The 19,356-nt window shown below is 48.2% G+C and overlaps 1 protein-coding gene across 2 annotated transcripts in view; it reads right to left on the bottom strand.

Annotated features, from left to right (window-relative positions):
- The window catches only part of LOC119102528 (glutamate receptor ionotropic, kainate 2), a 53,722-nt gene extending 36,264 nt beyond the window's left edge, over positions 1-17,458 (bottom strand). For both annotated transcript variants that reach the window (XM_037225912.1, XM_037225911.1), the window contains exons 1-2: positions 17,339-17,458; positions 6,191-6,300 (exon numbers count right to left, since the gene is read on the bottom strand). In XM_037225912.1, the coding sequence (XP_037081807.1) occupies positions 6,191-6,290 (100 nt within the window). In that variant the 5' untranslated portion in view covers positions 6,291-6,300; positions 17,339-17,458. The remainder of the gene's footprint in view (positions 1-6,190; positions 6,301-17,338) is intronic.
- Between the last annotated feature and the right edge of the window lie 1,898 nt (positions 17,459-19,356).

Consider the following 19,356-nt stretch of genomic DNA (forward strand, 5'->3'; position numbering starts at 1 on the left):
TAAAAAAATATCCTTTAGTATTGTGAAGGCAGTTTAATGCAGCCTGTTTGCTGGGCGACGTACTTCTGCAACGTTGCGATTTAAACTTGCGAGAAATATGAAGAACGCGGTTCGGAGATAAACCCAAAGCTCTCCATCTGGGCGCCGCAACGACACGCGACTTGATAATCCTAACGAAGGCGAAAACCGGTAATCGTGCTGACAAAAGCGGTGTGGGTCGTTGCGTGCAGATTATCATGCGCAATTGTGCGTAAATCGTGAATCTGCCCGCTTTCGGATTTTAAAGGATGCTGCGAGGTGTCGGCAACCAGATGAAGTGAAGACGCGAAGCCAGCTGCACGGCGTAGGCGAACGTATTGCGTGGAAGTGGTTAGGTGATTTAAGCACTGTCCAAATTAAAGGTGCGTTGATGATATAATGCGAATCTTTCAGAGTCATACCTTGACAGGGCAGCCTGAAATACATGTGCAGGCCTAAGGCAATACAGAACCGAATTTGAAAACAGAGTAGGCGCAAAACCAAATTCATTGTGACCAATAGGCAGACCTATCCACCCAGAATACTAGAGTTGTTCGCTATTGCTTCGATAAAGGCATGTTGCCAAAATATCAACATAACTATATCTCCATTCTCCTGGTTTTTCCGAGGAATAAAGCTAATAGTACTGACTTATCAATGCAAGATATTAGAGTTTTAAATCACACTTTAGTAGCAGTCACCCAAAACAAAAGGTATTCGAAATTCAAGGCTTTGGAATAGAGAGAGAGAGGCATATATCTAACATATATATATATATATATATATATATATATATATATATATATATATATATATATATATATATATATATATATATATATCTATCTATATATATATATACACCGCCACGAGACAGCGGCCAGCGCCCGCAGCGGTAGGCCGCATTCCACCGTGCGGCCAAGGCCGCGCCGTGACACGGCAGGGGCGGCCTGCTGGGCCGCCGGGCCGGGGCTGGGCGTGCTCACAATACACACACACACACACACACACACACACACACACACACACACACACACACACACACACACACACACACATATATATATATATATATATATATATATATATATATATATATATATACATATATACGTATGCGTGCGTGCGTGCGTGTGTGTATGTGTGTGTGTGACATCACACGGACCGACGACTACCTCGCTATCAGAAGGAGAGGCCCAGCACCTTATCGTCGAGTACGATTTCAGCTCCCGCCGCCATCAGCTCTTCGACGGAGCGTTCGCCAAAGGACACCAAGCCGCCTGGGCTACGACATCTAAGAACTGCTCCTCCAGCAGTCCCGAAGGGGGGGGGGAGATGTGAGCCGGCCCGGCGGTACAGCATGCCGCCCCTGCTGTGTCGCGACGCGGTCTCGGCCTCGCGGTGGAATGCGGTCTACCCCCACGGGCGCTGACCGCCGTCCCGTGGCGGACCGTACGGGAGGCGTGATAGGTGCGTGTATGCAAGCTGACTTATGAGTGGTAGCTCACCCGATCTAAATGCTATGTCGTGTCTGCTAGGGATAGCAGGGGCAGGACGCCACTGGACTCGGTCCAATACAGATCGCCGCGTCGCTACACGTCCCTCTCTTTATGACCGAGCTGAGCCGAACCGCTGGACGAAGACATCACAAGATGTATATATATATATATATATATATATATATATATATATATATATATATAAATTGTCTGTCATCACAATACTAGTGCACATCCACCTTCTACAATCTTGAAAGGACATTTTAATGCAATGCGAGCCGTTCCCATAGCCGTTCTCCCCTAAATCGCAAGCACACATGCTGAGGCGAGAGTGAGCGATGCTCCACAGGTAGTAAGATCTTATGACTGACACATTGGAAGGGTATACCCATCGAGAAGCCTAGATGTCAAAGGTCAATCGAAAACAGCTTTCATCTGACTTGAGGTGACTCACGACCAGCGTTGTTGCCGCCCAACTGGTCCAAGCCTTTGGCCTCGCGGGCCATTCACTACCACATCCTGGAAGCGACATGGAGGGACGCCAAAGCATTCCAACATGGCGTCGGTGCTACGCCATGGCCTATATCACAAGATACTCGCATGTATGACACGTGCTCTAGCCAAACCTTGCTTGACGAGTAGCATGAATCAAACGGGGCCATACTTCTAGAAGGAAGCCCACTACGCATCTCCGCCACCACCCCATGTGTCGACAACTCAAGGTTTTGACACCGCTGCCCCAAGTGTCTATTCGTGGTCGGAGCCTGACCCACCTCACAGGGCAGGCCACGACCACCCGAGGCCCACCGGGGCTAATTTACCTCCTTGTCGAATCATAAACAATGCATTAGCGTTCCTGCGACCGGCAGGCGGCCAACGTAAACCGACGCCGACCGACCGGCCGGCGCCAGCAGCCACGCCGCGGGCGCCGACTGATGTCCGCTGGCAGGTCATAGGTCATCAGGGCACGTGCGGCGTGCCGCCAACAAACAGGAAGCGGGTTGGGGGAGATGGGTCTTTGGGTGGCTGGCTTGGATGATATCAGGGGTAAGTCTTCCTACGGCTCGAGCTTAGTTCCAGCGCGGGTCAGACGTTGAAGCATCCGATATCATGTCGGCTTTCCCACCCATGCAGGAACTACTGCAGCGTTTGGAGACCATGATCAGCTTCTACAATCCCTTTTATCCGTGTCTAAAAATGTCCTGTATGCCTTCAAATGACCCGAAGCGGCATTTCATCTCACCATAGCAGTGTTGAGGGTTCATGCAGAAAGTTCTGGTGACTTCAAGCGTCACTGAGTTCGATGACTGGCAGCACCAGCCAGCGTCTAGCACCCGCCGGCCTGTCAGCTACGGCTCCTGGGCTGCGAGGTCGCCACTTCTCCGAGAGAGTACACAGCGCTGGTGTGCCTAGTGCCGGAGACCGCGCAGCGAGTGGGAATGCTAGCTCACGCCCCTGGGGAAATGTTTGGTGGCGGTACCAGCGTACCGAAGAGCATCTGGTCTGAACACGCCTTGGTGTGATCGATGGGGCCTGGGGGACAAAGATGGGACCAGGCTTCCATAACTCAGGCAGGGTCGTGAAAACGTTGCTCTTGCTGTTTTAGACAGTCATTATGCTAACAGTTATTATCAACCCACCAATGTTTATGTTGTGTGTGGTAATCGGAGGCCGTCTTAGCTGATGGCGCGAAAGCGGTGCTGTTTCATGTATGTATCTTCACATGTCTGTGTGGCTATCCGCGAAGGTTTCTTGAAACACACCCGGGTGGTTTCGGGTGACACGATTGTCCGCAGCATTTAGTTCCTTTACTGACACTTAACCTATGACAAGGTCGCAAAATTGAAAAAAAGGACACGCACATTGGCTATGATGAATAGATTGATGATGGTGTCGTGAGAAGTGAAAATCGATCAAGTTGTTTCAGAGCTTGTGATCGTCAGACGGCTTCAATGCTTGTCATTGGTTGAGCCGTGACTAAGGTCCAGACCGCCAAACGAAAACATGCAAAGGCGAGAAAGATAACCATGCTGAACCGATTGTTGGAATTGTTGGGAAAATTGGCCAGATGGCTGCTAAGCGTGTCACTCAGCAAATGGGATATAAGGATTGGGCCATTTTACGACCTTGGATCATTTCCATGCTCATGATCTTCGAACGTGCTACGTCATTAGTGCACGCTGAGTTGATCGGTAAGGACTTTGCAGTTCTGTCTCCAGTACTTTGAGCCTGTATTTTCCTGGCGTAAGATACTTAAATGACAGATTTGATGATATTTCACTGCTTTCTTGCCCTTGCATCGAAAAATGGAGAGGGGAGGGTTACTGGACCGCCAGGATTGATTGCTGACGATATCATGAAAGTTGGTGCAGTGGTTGCGGTACATGTAGCTGTCAACAGCCATGATCAGTAATGTATACGCTCTCGTTTTTATTTAGGCTCTGCTGTGTTTAGTTTCTCAGAGAGCAGGTAGCCGACAAGGCTCCGCCCATCCGGCAGATAGCCAAGACACCCGTTCGACAAGAGTTGCGGACAGCTTTCTCCGTGAAGTCCATTCATGCCCCTCCCACTCATACAGGGAGTCGCTAGTTGACATAAGCTACGAGTATCTGTCCGTGTCATCGTAAACTCATGGAAGAGCGTACGCTATGACAAGCAGTTACCCTTCTTTCCTCGATGTAGTACATCCCGTCTTTCAGAATGAGAAGACACCCCACATCAGCGCTCTCTTTCCTATCTACATCTCCAATCCACGATTCCTGCGCCATCTGTCTGCAGGATTGCTTGTCCGGAAGCTCGGAAGTTTATCTGGCTTGCCGCGGAAGCACCAGGGCTAGAGCAACAGCCGCTGGCTGGTGACGAAGACAGGCAGCGCAGGTGGCCAGACGGAGCGCCGTCTGCCAGGCCCCAGCTTTGCTGCTGCAGCAAACACGAAATACGACACTGCTCGATCTTGCCACGCTCAAGGAAAATAAACTATCTCTGGTTGGACGCTTACAAACACCTGGACGGGATGAACCGTTCTTTTCATCCACTATCTAAGCATATTGGCGGCCCGCTAACTTTACAATATTAATGTATATCTCATTTAACATGATTAGTTAGGTAACTGAGCTTGCGTACGGCTGCTCAGATTGTACTCTAAGTTCCAGCTGTGTACGCTTTGGCCTGGCACTCATGCTCTGGTATGCGAAGAAAAGAACACCATTGCATAGCATATAACACTACAAATCTTTATCGGGCGTTTGGTAAACAGGATGCTGTTAGAATGGAAGCTGAGTCCAGTAGGTGATGCCTCCAAATATATTCCATGAGAAGATTGATGCTGAAACCAGATCACGAGCCAGAAAGACACCATCGGTCACATGTGAAAAGCAAATTTATGACATTGAGCTTCCGACAAAAAATGGAATTGTTGGGGTGGCCAGAAGCTACTGCAAAGTCATGGTACTTAAAGGAGAACACTTCATAAACTTGTAAGTTGCGATACTGAAGCTCTTTCATTACATTTTAATGCGTTGAAGGATGCTGAGTGATGCTTTTTGGAACAGTGCGGTGTTCCCGCTATAGTAGTGGGGAAATGTGCATGTAAATGAACACACATCAACAATTGACAACGTATCTCGCCAATCCTCACGGCTCTCGAGCCGTTTCCTGCCTTTCTGCACAAAAGTGAAGGCATACAAAGGTCAAGATTTGACGATCAAACCGCAGGGAATAGATTTCAAGATCACATGACAAACATATGACGTTGTTGATCTCGTACTATGCAGCGTTTTTTTCCCTTTTCTCATATAGTTCATGTCAGCGCCGTGCAAAAAGTCCATAATAAGCGTGCACAGCAGCCATCCTCCTCCTGCAGACATTCATGAGACTTTTCAAATGCGACAATGTGTTGTATTGCGATGGATTTGGTTACCTTGCGATGTAACTCACATCCTGGTTTGTACCATGATGCTTCTAAAAAAAAAAAACGCTTGTGCCAATTTCTATGTTCGCATGCTTTTGGCCGATTTCATGGCTCCCTGATCAGATAATTGTAATGACAGTTTGATTGTTAATGCACACTTTTGTAGTATTGCAATGTAATGAAATAGTTTCTGTGGACCTGTAAATAAAACACCAAACACTACACAGGCTCACAGAACATCATCAACATCGACCTGCTTCGGCACTGCAAGCACTCATCCCAGGGCACGTGGACACCAGTAGCCTGGGTGTCCTCGAATGTTGGTAATTTACAACGCTGGGTAGTTCTGATTCCGGTCTGTGTTTCACCGTGACCATTCAGCCCGCCGTTAGTTATAAGGCGTTCCCACAGCTGACAAAGGGAGGTGGTGCCAAGATTCTGATGTGAGGTAAATTCAGTTCAGAACAACGTGACAGCACGCCACGAACACGAACGCGGAGCGGCGCAACACCAGAAGAGCTTACACAAGGAGACAGCGGATAGAGCGGCCAGACCAAACGGAAACCCATTGGACGATCCCGTCTGCAACGTCTCACACCCTGCTCCGACGCTGCACGGTCCTGAGGCTCGTGCCAACAGAGTGTTCAGCAGCGGGGGCTCAGCGGCGGCGACAGCGGAGACTTCTCGGACCAGCGGCACTCAACGTCACAGACCTTGCCGTACTCGTGCGCTGTCCAGACGGAAGACGCCTGAAGTTTCTCACCGATAGAGACCTCGCCGTACTCGTGCGCTGTCCAGACGGAAGACGCCTGAAGCCCGATAGCGTACAGCCACAGTAGGCGGGCAGCCATCCCGCCCCTCATCAGGGGACACCTGCAAGCAGGCATCGGGGTGTTACGCTCGGTAGAGCCAGCTACGCAGCACGCGTCTGAGGTCCCAAGGCCGCCACTCTCAGGTCGTGACAGGGCCAGTCATGCAGCGCGCGTCCGAGGTCCGAAGGCCGCCGCTCTAAGGTCGTGACAGGGCCAGTCATGCAGCGAGCGTCCGAGGTCCGAAGGCCGCCGCTCTAAGGTCGTGACAGGGCCAGTCATGCAGCACGAGCCTGAGGTCCGTGGGTCGCCGCTCTCAGGCTGCACCACTATGGGATGATACATGCACGCTCTTGACCTGAAGCAAGGATGCATCCGCCCAACAACATTGAAATGAATGCTCCGTCCGATAATATTCTCCAGAAACTAATTTAGTCGCTCCCTTCCTAAGCAACAAGCTGGCACAATTTCATGGCATTCTTATTTCCTGTTATGGTGATTTTGAATATTTTGTCATTTAGGTGCGTCATACTTTGCTCGACTTCCACTCAAATACTCTTTTTTGTTCCGCGCAAAAAATACACGGATCCAATGATGTCGTTTTTAATATGGGCATGCCTCTCAGTAAGAGACTCGTGATCATGTTGCATATGAGCCACTTGAGAGCAAAAACTCGACCCCTGCATGTAATAGGTCACGCAAGATTACTGATAAAACGCCTTTCAATATCACATTTAGATTATTGTTGGCTCTCCATTCAATCTGTTTATTTATTTTATATTCGTCCATTCATGCTTTCAAAAAAAAACAGAGCAGAAAAAGCTGTACGATATAGGGGGCACTTGCATTCTTCAACGATGCGAGAAACTTAGGCTTAGCCCTCATAACTGGCGACATCACAACTGACTGGGAAACCATATGCGACGGGCGAAGAGGACTTTGTCGGCATTCGCTTAAATTAGTGATATTTTGATGCAACAGCGTACTATGAAAAAAACCCCCGCTTGTTTAAACACGACCGGAAAATCACAGGTAGTAGAGCCATCCCTTCCGGACTAGCGAACATATCTTGGATCAGGGCCCGAAGAAAAGAGAATAAGACCAGCGATGACATAATATAGCGGGCATAACGCTAAAATTTGGCCGACTCTGTCTGCGTGAAAATTGTTCATTACGTTCTGCGACAAGCAGAATTAACTCAAAATGGAAAAGACGATATCTTTATACCCAGCATGCAAACATGAGTTTATAACGCCGGATCCGGCAAGATCTGTGCTAACAGTGGCAGAATTTTGTTCATACTATGTGGCCTGTATCAGTCACATACTGTGTCTGTTTGCGCATGTGCCATCAGTCATAGACGCGATTCCACGGGCTGACGGTGCTTGTTCACAGGAACCTTTATCAGTCCCGTGAATGCACTCAGGGGGACGGGGGCGCTCCGGTATCTTAAGCATTACAAAAAGCGTCACTGTTTCTAAGCCCCTGCTGTCCATTCGGACATTTTTAAAAATAAATTTGATCTCGGGATCAGCGCTCACGCTAAGCAGTGCTTCTTGTGTGAGCCCTGACCCCTATCATCCAATCGCGCAATTCCAGGCAACGGCAGCATTTGGTGGCGAAAGTTAAACGTGCCGCGATGCTCGGCACGGTCCGTCCTGCCCCCTGACGTCAACTGACCTTTATCGCGACCGCTGCCACCGGCCGCAGGCCATATCTGTCAAGGGCAAGCAGCGAGCGCCTAAAGCGAGTCGAACCCACCCCGCCACGGGTGGGTGAATCGGGAGGCAGGTTCCCTAACCAACTGAGCCACCGGGACGGGCAAATGACATCAGACATCATTCTAAGCCTCTGTTGGTCAGAGGATTTGGTGTCGTCACAGCCTTAAGCCCCGTCAAACCCGAGTTGCCGTGGTGATTAACTCCGCGGCATCGGGGAAAACGCTCATACGCTCTTTTTTTGCCTCGGCTGGTTGTGTGCAAAATACCGGTGTTATAAGACATATCTAGTTAATTTAGAACGTAAAACTTCGGATAACCTGAGAGATGACGCTGGCAGGACCGACGTAACCAAGCTGTCGCTCTCCATGCTGTTCGCTTTTTATTTGAAGTGCTCAATTTGTTTTGACGGCTTATCCGACGCAGTGATGTGATGCCGTTTTATGACCGAGGAAATAAAGATAATTAAGGTAAGGTTTGGGGTAATATACCAGAGTAGGCGCAAGCATGGCGTACCTGTTAACGTCTGCTTAGAAGTGCTGGTTGAGATGTGAGTTTAACAATGAGATGGTGTCTCGTGGGAGTAAGGGAGTATATATATATATATATATATATATATATATATATATATATATATGTATACATAGGAAATATTAGTATGTCAGTGATCTGTGTCCTGCCTGGTGTTAAGCATAATTTTGGTTGAGTTTTAGATGTCATAGGATGTAGTAGAATATGAAATACGACTGAACGCCATTTGGGCCATCTTGATAGTATGACATCACTTTCAGTATACTGAATATGATAAATCGACGAGCTGTTCACCCGGCGCGGGTAACGGCCCGTGTGACACGAGGTGGCATGCTGCTAGCCCCGGACCTGCCTGGCTATATACCCGCATATGGGCATCGTCCCACTCGTCAACGACGTGACAATCTCGGAGCCGCCACGCCTATCGACGGCCACGAGCCGAGCGACGGATGTCCATACGTCACAGAATGTCGCCCCCCCCCCCCTCCCCCGGCCTCATGTTCCTGGCGCTGGTCAAGGCGCCGGACGACGTGACGGACCGGCTCACTCTACGCGGCGAGAAATCCTAGCCTAGGGACACGGCCTCTGTCGCTACCCACCGCCGACGGCCTGCAGGAGCGGCTCTTCGATTCCGAAGCGGTGTCCTCTTGGTATCGGCGCAAGCAAGGGCGACCATCGATCGAGCTGCCGACCGGTCTGCCCGCCAACCCTCTGGTCGTATTGTTGTCTACTCGCTGATCACACTGCTTTTGGAGCGATACAACAACTCCAACAAAAATTCAAAACATGGCCTGAAGTATGCTGGGGGGGCGGGGGGCGGGGGGTCCAGCAAGAACGAAGAGTTTACACTGTGCCGCTGGATCCATTAAGCACAAAAGTTTAGCCAATAACATTGCCAGAGATCCTACAAGAACCCGGAGCCAGCCTGGAAATATCATCATGATCCAGCAACAACCAAGACTCAGCATAAAATCAAAGGCACCAATAAGAGCCAGAATCTCACCTGAAAGCATTGTTAGAAACTGTTACGTCTTTACTCGATGAGCTTACCTTATGCAGCGTGCATGCGTACTTAAGCATATATGTAGATATTTTTGATCTCAGACAGCATTTCAGTGACAGAGTGTTGTCAAATAGCAATCCAAGCTGGTGTTGAAGAATGAGTCCGTGACGAACAGGATTTGGGATGAAACGCTTTGTGAGTGAATTAATCGAATCCAGAAACGAGGGTGTGGCATTCGTGACGAACTGACTGGAACTTTTAATCGTATATTGGATTTGGAAGCAATAAGTGAGAACTGCGAGCCAAAGCCTACTTGCAAAATAGCCCATGTGATCCGGCAGCTAAAGACTAGTGATAATGAAAGAACTAGACGAAACGAGCATTTTAGGGCCTCGTTTTGATGAGGGGAAGGAGGTACCATAAACCAACATTAAAAGCCAGGCATATGTCCGCTAGAAACGGATCTGTAAAGGCAAACGCGAGCATAGATTCAGTAGCAATGCCAAACGTGATATTTTAGTTATCATATGCCATCAGGTTTATCAACATGCTAAGATCATTTTTAGCCGACATGAGATTGAATATTTCCTGCTTGTGGCCACTGATTCCGAAGACAAATATCCCAACTAAAACAAACCATTTGTACGTATTTCAAATATCACCACTTTTGCAAATAGTCTCATGCTGTAATGTCATGCAAACATTAGTGTAGTGGTGCAACATTTGGCGATTTTGGTCTCATAATGATCTGACAAGTGCCGGAACTTTTCCAAAGTTGGACAAGAAAATTGGCATAACGCTAGCATAAGATGGATGCCAGGTAAGGGAGAAGAAAACCGTGCCATATTTCACCTACACGTGTTGCGACCTTTTCAGATACCAATGTTCTGAACTCGTTTGATTTCAAGGGAATAGTGCATGGTAAGTGCAACAATCGCGGTTTATTATGTTTTGCAGGCACCAGCGTCTTTGTGAACAAGCGTATGAACTTAAGTTGCATCGACATGCTTGCATATCATGCAGTTACATGCCTATACTCCCGTGATGGACCCACACACTTGGCATCGATGATGCGAATCATAATTTTCATTCGCTTCAGTGCTTCACTACAGCACATATCAGCATAGGTTAACTGATATTGGAAGCAAAAGATTTGAATATTTTTCAGTCAATTCTGTTTATGTTTTCTCACCATTCTTCACGCCATGCTTCCTGCTTTACATGCAGATCTTGTGGACATCATGGACACTTTTTCCTTTCATGGACATGGCGGTCACGTGCTGTTACCTTTACATCTCTTCCTCTTAATCTCTTCCTGAACGGTCTGCTCACTGCTTCTTGCATCCATAGCCTGGCGAAATTATTTCTGCTTTGCCATCGTGGCGTTTCTCAGTCATGTTTTTCGGACACCACTCTCATGCATGGAGTTATATAAATCTGGTTGACCCAAACGCCATACACAGTCATCTCAGCCATACTCAGCCAGCCATATACAGAACCCTCACCCGCCGTAACTTCCAACGCTTCGAATGGAATATCGATTTTTATTTCCATCTAATCACTCTATTTACCGTAGAACACCGGAGCGCCCATCTGTAGTTTCAGGCATACTTCTTTTGCTTTCATTCCCAAGTTCTTGGCTCCCGTCACTCGTCCTGGATACTAGGCTTTCAGTATATTTATGTTTTGTGCTCTCCCAAAAAGGTATTCTAGCGGGTACTCAAATCCAGCAGTGAAGTACGATTACATTGGAGAGCACCCTTGGGCCTTCTATCAATATTTAATCACTAAAGGGAATTGCATTTGTTCAACCCCTGCGAGCGATGACTGCACAGGTGCAAATACGCAGGGGCGGCGCCCCCGCGGGGGACTTGGGGCACCCCTCTCCCGCCTTCCACAACTTTTAAAACGTGGGGACTGTCCCAAACAGGTTTAAAGATGCCGAATTGCCGAATACACTCGCACTTACAGGTGAATCGAGTGAAAGGGCAGGACCTTATAACTAATATGAGACACCTCAACATGGGTTGCGGAAGTACCAACTTTTTCCTTGCGGAACATTAGCTGAAAAGCATTGCATAGGCGCTGAACCATCGAAGCGGCGTCCGCAGCTAAATGCACTTGCCACGATCATGGTTGCCAGAAGTTATCAGTCAACACCAAAAGCGCCAGAGGCTGCTTTTCAGAAAGTCAAAGGCCCAGTCTCTTTCCATCTGACACCCTGGTTCTCGTACCTCTTTCGTCGGGGCGCTTGTTTGAAACGTAGTGTAAAGATAGACGCAGGTTTCCTCGTGTGTCTGAAGCGTAGTGTTCCCGACACTATTTGTGCAATCTGTCGTCATAGCAAACCGAACACACTACTGGCGAATCCTGTCAATGGAAATATTCTCGCACTGGAAATCCCGAACACGCGAACGCTGCTTCGATTGTTCAGCGCCTACGCAATGCTTCTCAGCTAATGTTACGCGAGGAAGCAAACTTTGTATCACCGTATCCGTTGTTAAGGTGTCTCATCTAATTTTGGACTGAAACCCTCCAATGTGACACTTGCTCCACAACACGTACCAATTTTTTGAATTAATAACAGCGAATTTGCAATAAGACAGGACTTAACTAGACAAGTTATGGTGCCATGAGCCTCTAAGTTTCCCTCAGCCCCACACCGACCTTGCCTGGCCTGCACTGGCCTAGCCCGGCCTGTGTGCTGACTCACCTTGGATTGGCTGCAGTAAAGGGTTTGCTGAACGACTTTTATCAGAATTATTCTGGTATTTTCATGGTGAAAGAGGGCACAGATAAGGGCGTGTTCAAGGAGAGGGGTCCACAGAAATATGTGCCACCCTCATACATTTTTTGACGCGCTGAAATTTGCGATCGAGTGATGTCTGGTGACTTAAAAGTGAGGTGAACAAAAAGCATGAGCAGAAAGAAATCATGCGATGTTATGCGCCATGCAAAAAACGCGTATGCGGCACGCAAAACTAATCTAAAACAACAACGCAAATTGCGAGCTTTGTCCCCATTATGAAAACTTACGTACGCCACTACGGACGAGACAAAGGTGAATGAAGGTGCGTCATAGCAATAGATGTGCGTCGTTAAAGCGTCGTGCCATTCGATACAGTGGGGCTTGATCGCTCGCCACGTGGTAATACGTCAGGTTCAGTGCGAGGCTTTGGGCTGCTGTTCGTTACGTTTATGTCGTGACAAGCTGACTTGCTAGAAGAACGTAGCTAATCGTCAGCTTTTTAATGAAATAGCGTTGAGAAGCCCTGCCGACCTAGGAGGATTGTTTGTGGATGCCTGAGCTCTAGCTCCAGGGGTAAGCGGAGGACCTTGGAGCGACACATGCGAAAAATTTATCCGGAGCAGTCTGCTGCTGAGAGTAACAACGGCTTTGAGGTAAGAGACAGAGTATCACTGCTGTATGCCTCTCACATTGCCCGTTCCACCTCTGGCTCTGCGATCGGTGGACAGGCGTGAGATAAAACGCTTTATTTTTATCATATTACGCACCAAGCTGAATGAAGATGGAGGTGTTCAAAAATGTCGTATACATCCGTTAATACCAATATTGCATGAGTTTTGCTCTAAGTGATTGGGATCATGTTAGGAAGTGTAGGCATCGATAACGATTTTGCATCGGTAACGATTATGCGAAGATAGTGAAAGTCGCCTGCGCGCTCAGCTGATTGCACAATGACGGCACAAAACCAAAGGTGATATTGTAAGGTGCTTGCAGTACCATGTTGTCGCTAAATATAGGGTTACAGGGATGCAGTTTTGCAAAATGCGTAAGATTGAGGGATCGAAGGTGGGGGCGAGAAAGAATGACAACGTCTGTCTCCGAAATGCACTCAAAACAGGTTTCGCCACAGATTTGGCGCACTTTATTTTCACAGTTGGGAGCAGATGTGTAATTTCTTGAAGTTAGTTTGGCGGGCTAAGCCCTGAAAATTGTGATAAATGAAGAATAGTGCTTAAAATTGATAAATGAAAATGGGAAAGTACATCCATGGTTCGGAGGCACAGCCCCCTAACCCTGTCTGAGCAGGGAACTACACGCCTCCAAGCTGGTTATGTTAAGTTGTCTTTATCTAATAATTTTATTAGTTAAGTCTCAATCATCATTCAGTGGTTGATGGCCAACAAATTATACCTGAGTGCCAATGAGCTCCCGAAACAAAAACGTTTGATGGTTATACCACATTGCATAACCACTGGATTAAACATTCCATTGAACATTGCATTAAACATTGCATTAAACATTGCATTAAATTGGTCTTTGTCATTTGGTTTATTGTATTTAGAGTTATGCTGCAACAGTTTCTGAAAGATTCTGTTGCAGGTGACAATTTAGACGGTTCGAAATTTCGTCAGTGACAGAAAACGCACTCTTCTCACCCCTGTATAAGACTGGTAGTTTTCACTGTCCACAAACAGGCAAAATTAGATGAATTTCCCCTACAAGTGGCCAGATATGCCAGTGCATAATAGTAGGACGCATCAGTAAGACAACCCATTGCTCGACACAGATTCTGTGTGACAACCCGATGAACTAATCAACAGAACTTTATCAAACAACGAACCGGTTCCCTATTTTCTGTGAAAATGGACACCCAGAACACCGAGGGACGTCTGCCGCCTATGGCATACGCTTTCAATTGTTGGCGTAGAAATTGTAAAAAGGCGAAGAAATTAACACGCCATGTCTGTGTGAAACTCCCTTTTATAGACGAAGAGGTGTGTTCACAAATAAATGCCGCCTTGCGATCGAGTGATATGCACGGCGCTAGTGTAGCGCGGGCTAGTGGTCCTAGAAGTCCATGCTATACGATAACCGCTAGACACCAATGTGCCGAGCTCGGGTAAACTTGTCATATATGGGTGAATGACCTGAAAGGTAAATGCGCGCGGCATAACGTAACATACGAGGTGTCCTGTAACCTGCGCTCGGGGCTATTTAATGTAGGAAAAACCAAGTGTAGCATTCGTGACCGATGTAATGAACACCTTGGAGACGCGTGGTTACCGAGAGTGTACATAACTCTACAAGAATGCATAGTAGATCGACGTGCAACAATGAGGCATAGCGCAACAAGTACTAGGTTTAGAATAACAACTTCAACATCAGCTTAAGACAATGAATGTAGACCCCAAAATATAAGGGTCGATGCAAACTAGGAATCTTCGCCCCACGCTGAACGCGCAGAGTTCGTCATAGCATCTGGTATTATATCAATTTTAGGTTATGCACGTTCTTGAGGTCCAGACAATGCTCGTGATGGCTAATAATTGTGGCAAATAATGTGCTTATCTAGTGTTCTGTGAGACTTTATAAAGTTCCGACAAAGCCACCTTTTTCGGTAGCCGCTGACGTGTACTTATATACGAAGTGTTAAGAGCTTGGATGATTAATCTTTTTTAACTTTTTTTAGCAGCAGTGGCTGGACAAAACGGAAAATTTTGTGCATTCCCGGGTCTTCTTGTTAAGTGTGGTATTTTACCAAGGCATTCTGAGCCATTTTCATTTTTGGGAATGAGCACAGCTCGAAGTATTGAGCACCTTTCAAATATTTGTTATTTAGCATTACGATGTCCTTTAACCAGCGCCTTCTGACCTACTGAAGGTCGCTGCCTCAACTGAGCATAAGAACTTTGAACTCATCAGGTCTGTGATTTGCATTGGGAGGCCCGCAATACGAGCTGAATTCGGCCACCCATGGTTAACCCCGTCTCTGCCTCCCACAACCGAAAATACGCGCCCCCGCCCACGCAAATACACCACTAAAGGACGACGAAAAATGAGCCCATCGGCGAGCCAAACGTGGTTCGGATGACGGAGCAATCGAGACAAATCAAAATTTGGCGAAAAAACTTGGATTCATTACGTATCGTTGCAGGTCATAAGCGGGACAGGACCTGCTTCACGACAAAAACTGATAGTCGTTTTAAAACGCCAACAAAAGTAGACAGCCCGTATCACAGTAGAAATAACTGTCATTTCTCTAGCAACCAGTGTCACGATTTTCTTGAAAACAGTGCTTTATTATCACTACGGTTTCACGTGAAGATCGGAGATGAAATATCATTTTTAACAAACCCATGCAACAATGAATTTGTTGCATGGTTATGTTTTTACCTGGCAAACAATTGAAGAATGCATGCCTCTGGCAAAAGTGTGGGTAACTATCCAAAATTCAGACCGGCTCAGACGAAGCCCGATCACATCGAGGAGGAATTCGGGTCAAAGCTAGTACATGGCTGAAAACCGAACGCCACGCAACCCTTAGAACTCAAAAACACCTGGCGATGGCCGGAAAAATGGTAACTGGCCGGAACGCTGTGCAACTATGGGCGAGGGCGATTATCCGAGCGACAGGTCCATTCACAAATGCACGGCGTAAGCGGATGTAATGTCTACCAATTACTGAGCGGTCTCAGCACTGTGCGACCTAGACGTAATAGACTAAGGCGTCATAGTTTCCGAGACCGACCCGCAATGTCAAACACTGCGGCCTGAACAAAAAGGGGGATTGGGTCAGGCAAGGATTATTGGCATCCAGTCCAGCTAAGTTATGACGGATATGTTGCAGAAATGTATGCAATTTCTCAACATCCTTGTTACAGTCACCAAAAAAATTTAGCTCGCTTTGAATGATCCGATTTAGAGGATCTAAACCGTCTGGAAGTATCGAGCTCAACGGCATCCAACCTTCAACCAACGCCGTATGCATGTATGTATCTGTGCGTGGTGTGCATGGACTGCACCTCACTGCTCTGCTTGGTAGACACATAACCGAGGGATACTCTAATGCATTGATAACATTTGTTGCGCGGGTCGTAAAGGCGGCGGGCACCATTTGCTCAGCTTTCGGTGGTAAACGACATGGTGGTGTCAACTACAGGTTATTATCACTCCCTCATTCCTTGTCACAAAATGACATCAGGGGTGTTGAAGTGTTTTCTGTGAGCGCCTCGTCCCCGATGGTGGTTCCCCCCAAATTATGCTCGAATATTACGCAACATAAGAAAAGCCGAAAATTGAATTAAAAAGTCACAACGCGCATATTTGATCATCATGAGTCATCAAAAGCATGCACTATTTGATCGTCGTGACTGTTGTGCTGCTGAAACAAAAAACTTGTAAGGATGGCCAAAAATTGAAAACAAATTATCGTTCACTCGCTCGTGAAACATATAGTGGACCGAATTTGACCAAATAACACATCTTCGGGGGGGGGGGGGGGGAGGCTGCCGGGCCATTGGCTCGGTCTCCAGCTATTTACACACATTGAAGACCTTGCACGCCGTCCTACTGGTTACCACGCAATGAAAAGCTTCTGGTGAAAAGAAAGATGCGAAGTAAACCGGAAGAGCATACTTTTCCGGTGCGTTTATCCAAAACTTTCTGAGCATTGAATTAAAGACAATCTTGGTGTAGGCCTGATCCTTCATGAATTTTCTATTATGTCCATGCCTCATTTAGGTAGTCATCAATCAGGTGCTGAAACGCATTCCAAGTCAGTCTCGTCTGGCAACGTTGGCGATTTGGTGAATCACTGTACTAATATTGGAATGTGCCCGGGTATTTGGCTTTAGCGTCTAGTGCTTGCCGTAAAATTCAGGATTCCAATCAACTGTGATACTTACGTGAGCTGTGAATATTTCAGCCAATACTCAAGTACTAAAGTCACTAAAGCAGCGCGAAATCAAGCACCAGGATATCAGGCGTTTGACGAAGCTGGCGTCTAAACCCACCAGGCGTCCTGACCAGGCAGACATAAGATCTGATTCGTGACATCATCGAACGAACTCTTCACAGCTCCGCGATCCGCGCCTCGTCTCACCTCAAATGACGTGACGAACCGTTGTAGACCCTGTCACATTCGCGAGCCGCGCCGCAAGCCTCGCCGGCCGGTCATGCCCCAACCTCCGACGCCCGACTATACGGGCGCTCCTGCCGAGCCGAGCGCTACGCGGCCAGCCGACGGAGGGGGGGGGGGGGGGGAGGACACTCCCACACCTGGCGCCCGGGCCGCGCCGCACCCGCCGGGCGCCGCGCGCACTTGTGCTGCACTACCGCGCTGCCCGATCTCAGACTTATTTTTGTCGGCCCGTTGCACGCGCCCGTATATCTTCTACCGAGGGGCACGTAGCGGCGCCATCTTGCTGCAGCCCGGCGGACGCACTGGAAGAGGTCGCCGCATCAAACGAACGGCCTGGTCGGAGGCTCCCGGCCGGGGTCAGGCGGGGGGCGATCAGCTACGTCGGTGGCGGCAGTGGGGGGGGGGGGGGGGGGCTGTCGACGCTACGTCGCAGTGAATATAAGCGCACCTGTCGGAGCCACGTGTGGCTGTCGAAGTCAGACTAAAACCAGGCCAAAATGCGCTGCAGGTGTTTTGACAACTTCGGTCGGGATTGGGCTAGAGGATCCACGCAGGCGACAGACAGTTTTACGTAAATTCTCTTTGTTACCAATTGTAAAATTATACTTGTACTTATGATTCCAAGTGCCGTTCGGATAAGCTTTCGCCTGTAAATATCTTGCCGGTTTTTAAAGGGAGTTTGTAACGACAGAGACCGATAATGCCGTGATGCATCCAGACTTGAGTCACGTGGGAATGACAATAATAAGCGCAGTGCAAGCAGTTAATTCAAATGAACTTGATTATAGACACTTGACATTGGGCTTGTTTGGTTATGCTGCCTCAGTCCGGAGGACAGGGGCACGAAGTAGCATACCTAAGCGTTTCCCAAACCTTTGGCAGCGTGGATTTCTGTACTCTAACCTAACGTGCCAGACTCGGGTAGTGTCAGAGCTCCAGAACCCATCGGTAGGGGGCGCCACGAACGGTACGTGGAACGCTCCCGTCTTGTTTCTGATGGCACACGGTATCTGCTATCAATTATGAATTGCTGGGTCCTGAATCATCCACTGTGCAACAATGATGGCCGATCTCTTGCCAAGAACAGCTGCGCCGCAGGCGGTGATGTGGCGTTGGGCGTACTGCCTGCGGCATCAAACCGGCCACCGTGCATCGACATCCGACAGAGCCCTCAGGCCCACATATCCGGCCGTAGCCCACGGATTCAGGCATCCGGCCATGACTCACGGACTCAGACATCCGGCGGTGACTCACGGGTTCAGACATCCGGCTGTGGCTCCCGGATTCAGATGTCCGCCGTGGCTTGCGGATTCAGACATCCGGCGGGGGCTCACGGGCTCGGACATCCGGCCGTGGCTCTCGGACTCAGACATTCAGGGGGACTCACGGACCCAGACATCCGGCGGAGACTCGCGGACTCAGACATTCAGGGGGACTCACGGACTCGGACATCCGGCCGTGGCTCACGGACTCAGACATTCAGGGGAACTCACGGACCCAGACATCCGGCGGAGACTCGCGGACTGAGGCACAGGTGCGCAGCCAGAGCCTTGTAACAAGTGGGCATAGGGTTAACAAAGAACCTGCTGATAGTTAGCCCTCCCCCCTTAAAGATAAATGGTATGGCCATATATATATATATATATATATATATATATATATAAAGCGTAGTTTTTGAACATAATCTTTTGTTAATGAGGGCATGTTTTTCTTTTATGTATTTAATTTCTACCTTCTATAACTGGAATACGAGCTATGGCGAGATCAATTCTGCCTGAACTCCATAGTCGATAAGCTAAAGAAATCATGCGTTGAACGACTCCAGAAAAAGTCTTTGCAGCTCTTCAGGTTAAAATAGTCCAAGGGACTCTCTCTCTCTCTCTCCCTCTCTCTCTCTCCCTCTCTCTCTCTCTCTCTCTCTCTCTCTCTCTCTCTCTCTCTCTCTCTCTCTCTCTCTCTCTCTCTCTCTCTCTCTCTCT

Source organism: Pollicipes pollicipes, unplaced genomic scaffold, assembly GCF_011947565.3.
Source record: "Pollicipes pollicipes isolate AB1234 unplaced genomic scaffold, Ppol_2.1 Scaffold_5724;HRSCAF=6776_pilon_pilon_pilon, whole genome shotgun sequence".
Taxonomy (NCBI): domain Eukaryota; kingdom Metazoa; phylum Arthropoda; class Thecostraca; order Pollicipedomorpha; family Pollicipedidae; genus Pollicipes; species Pollicipes pollicipes.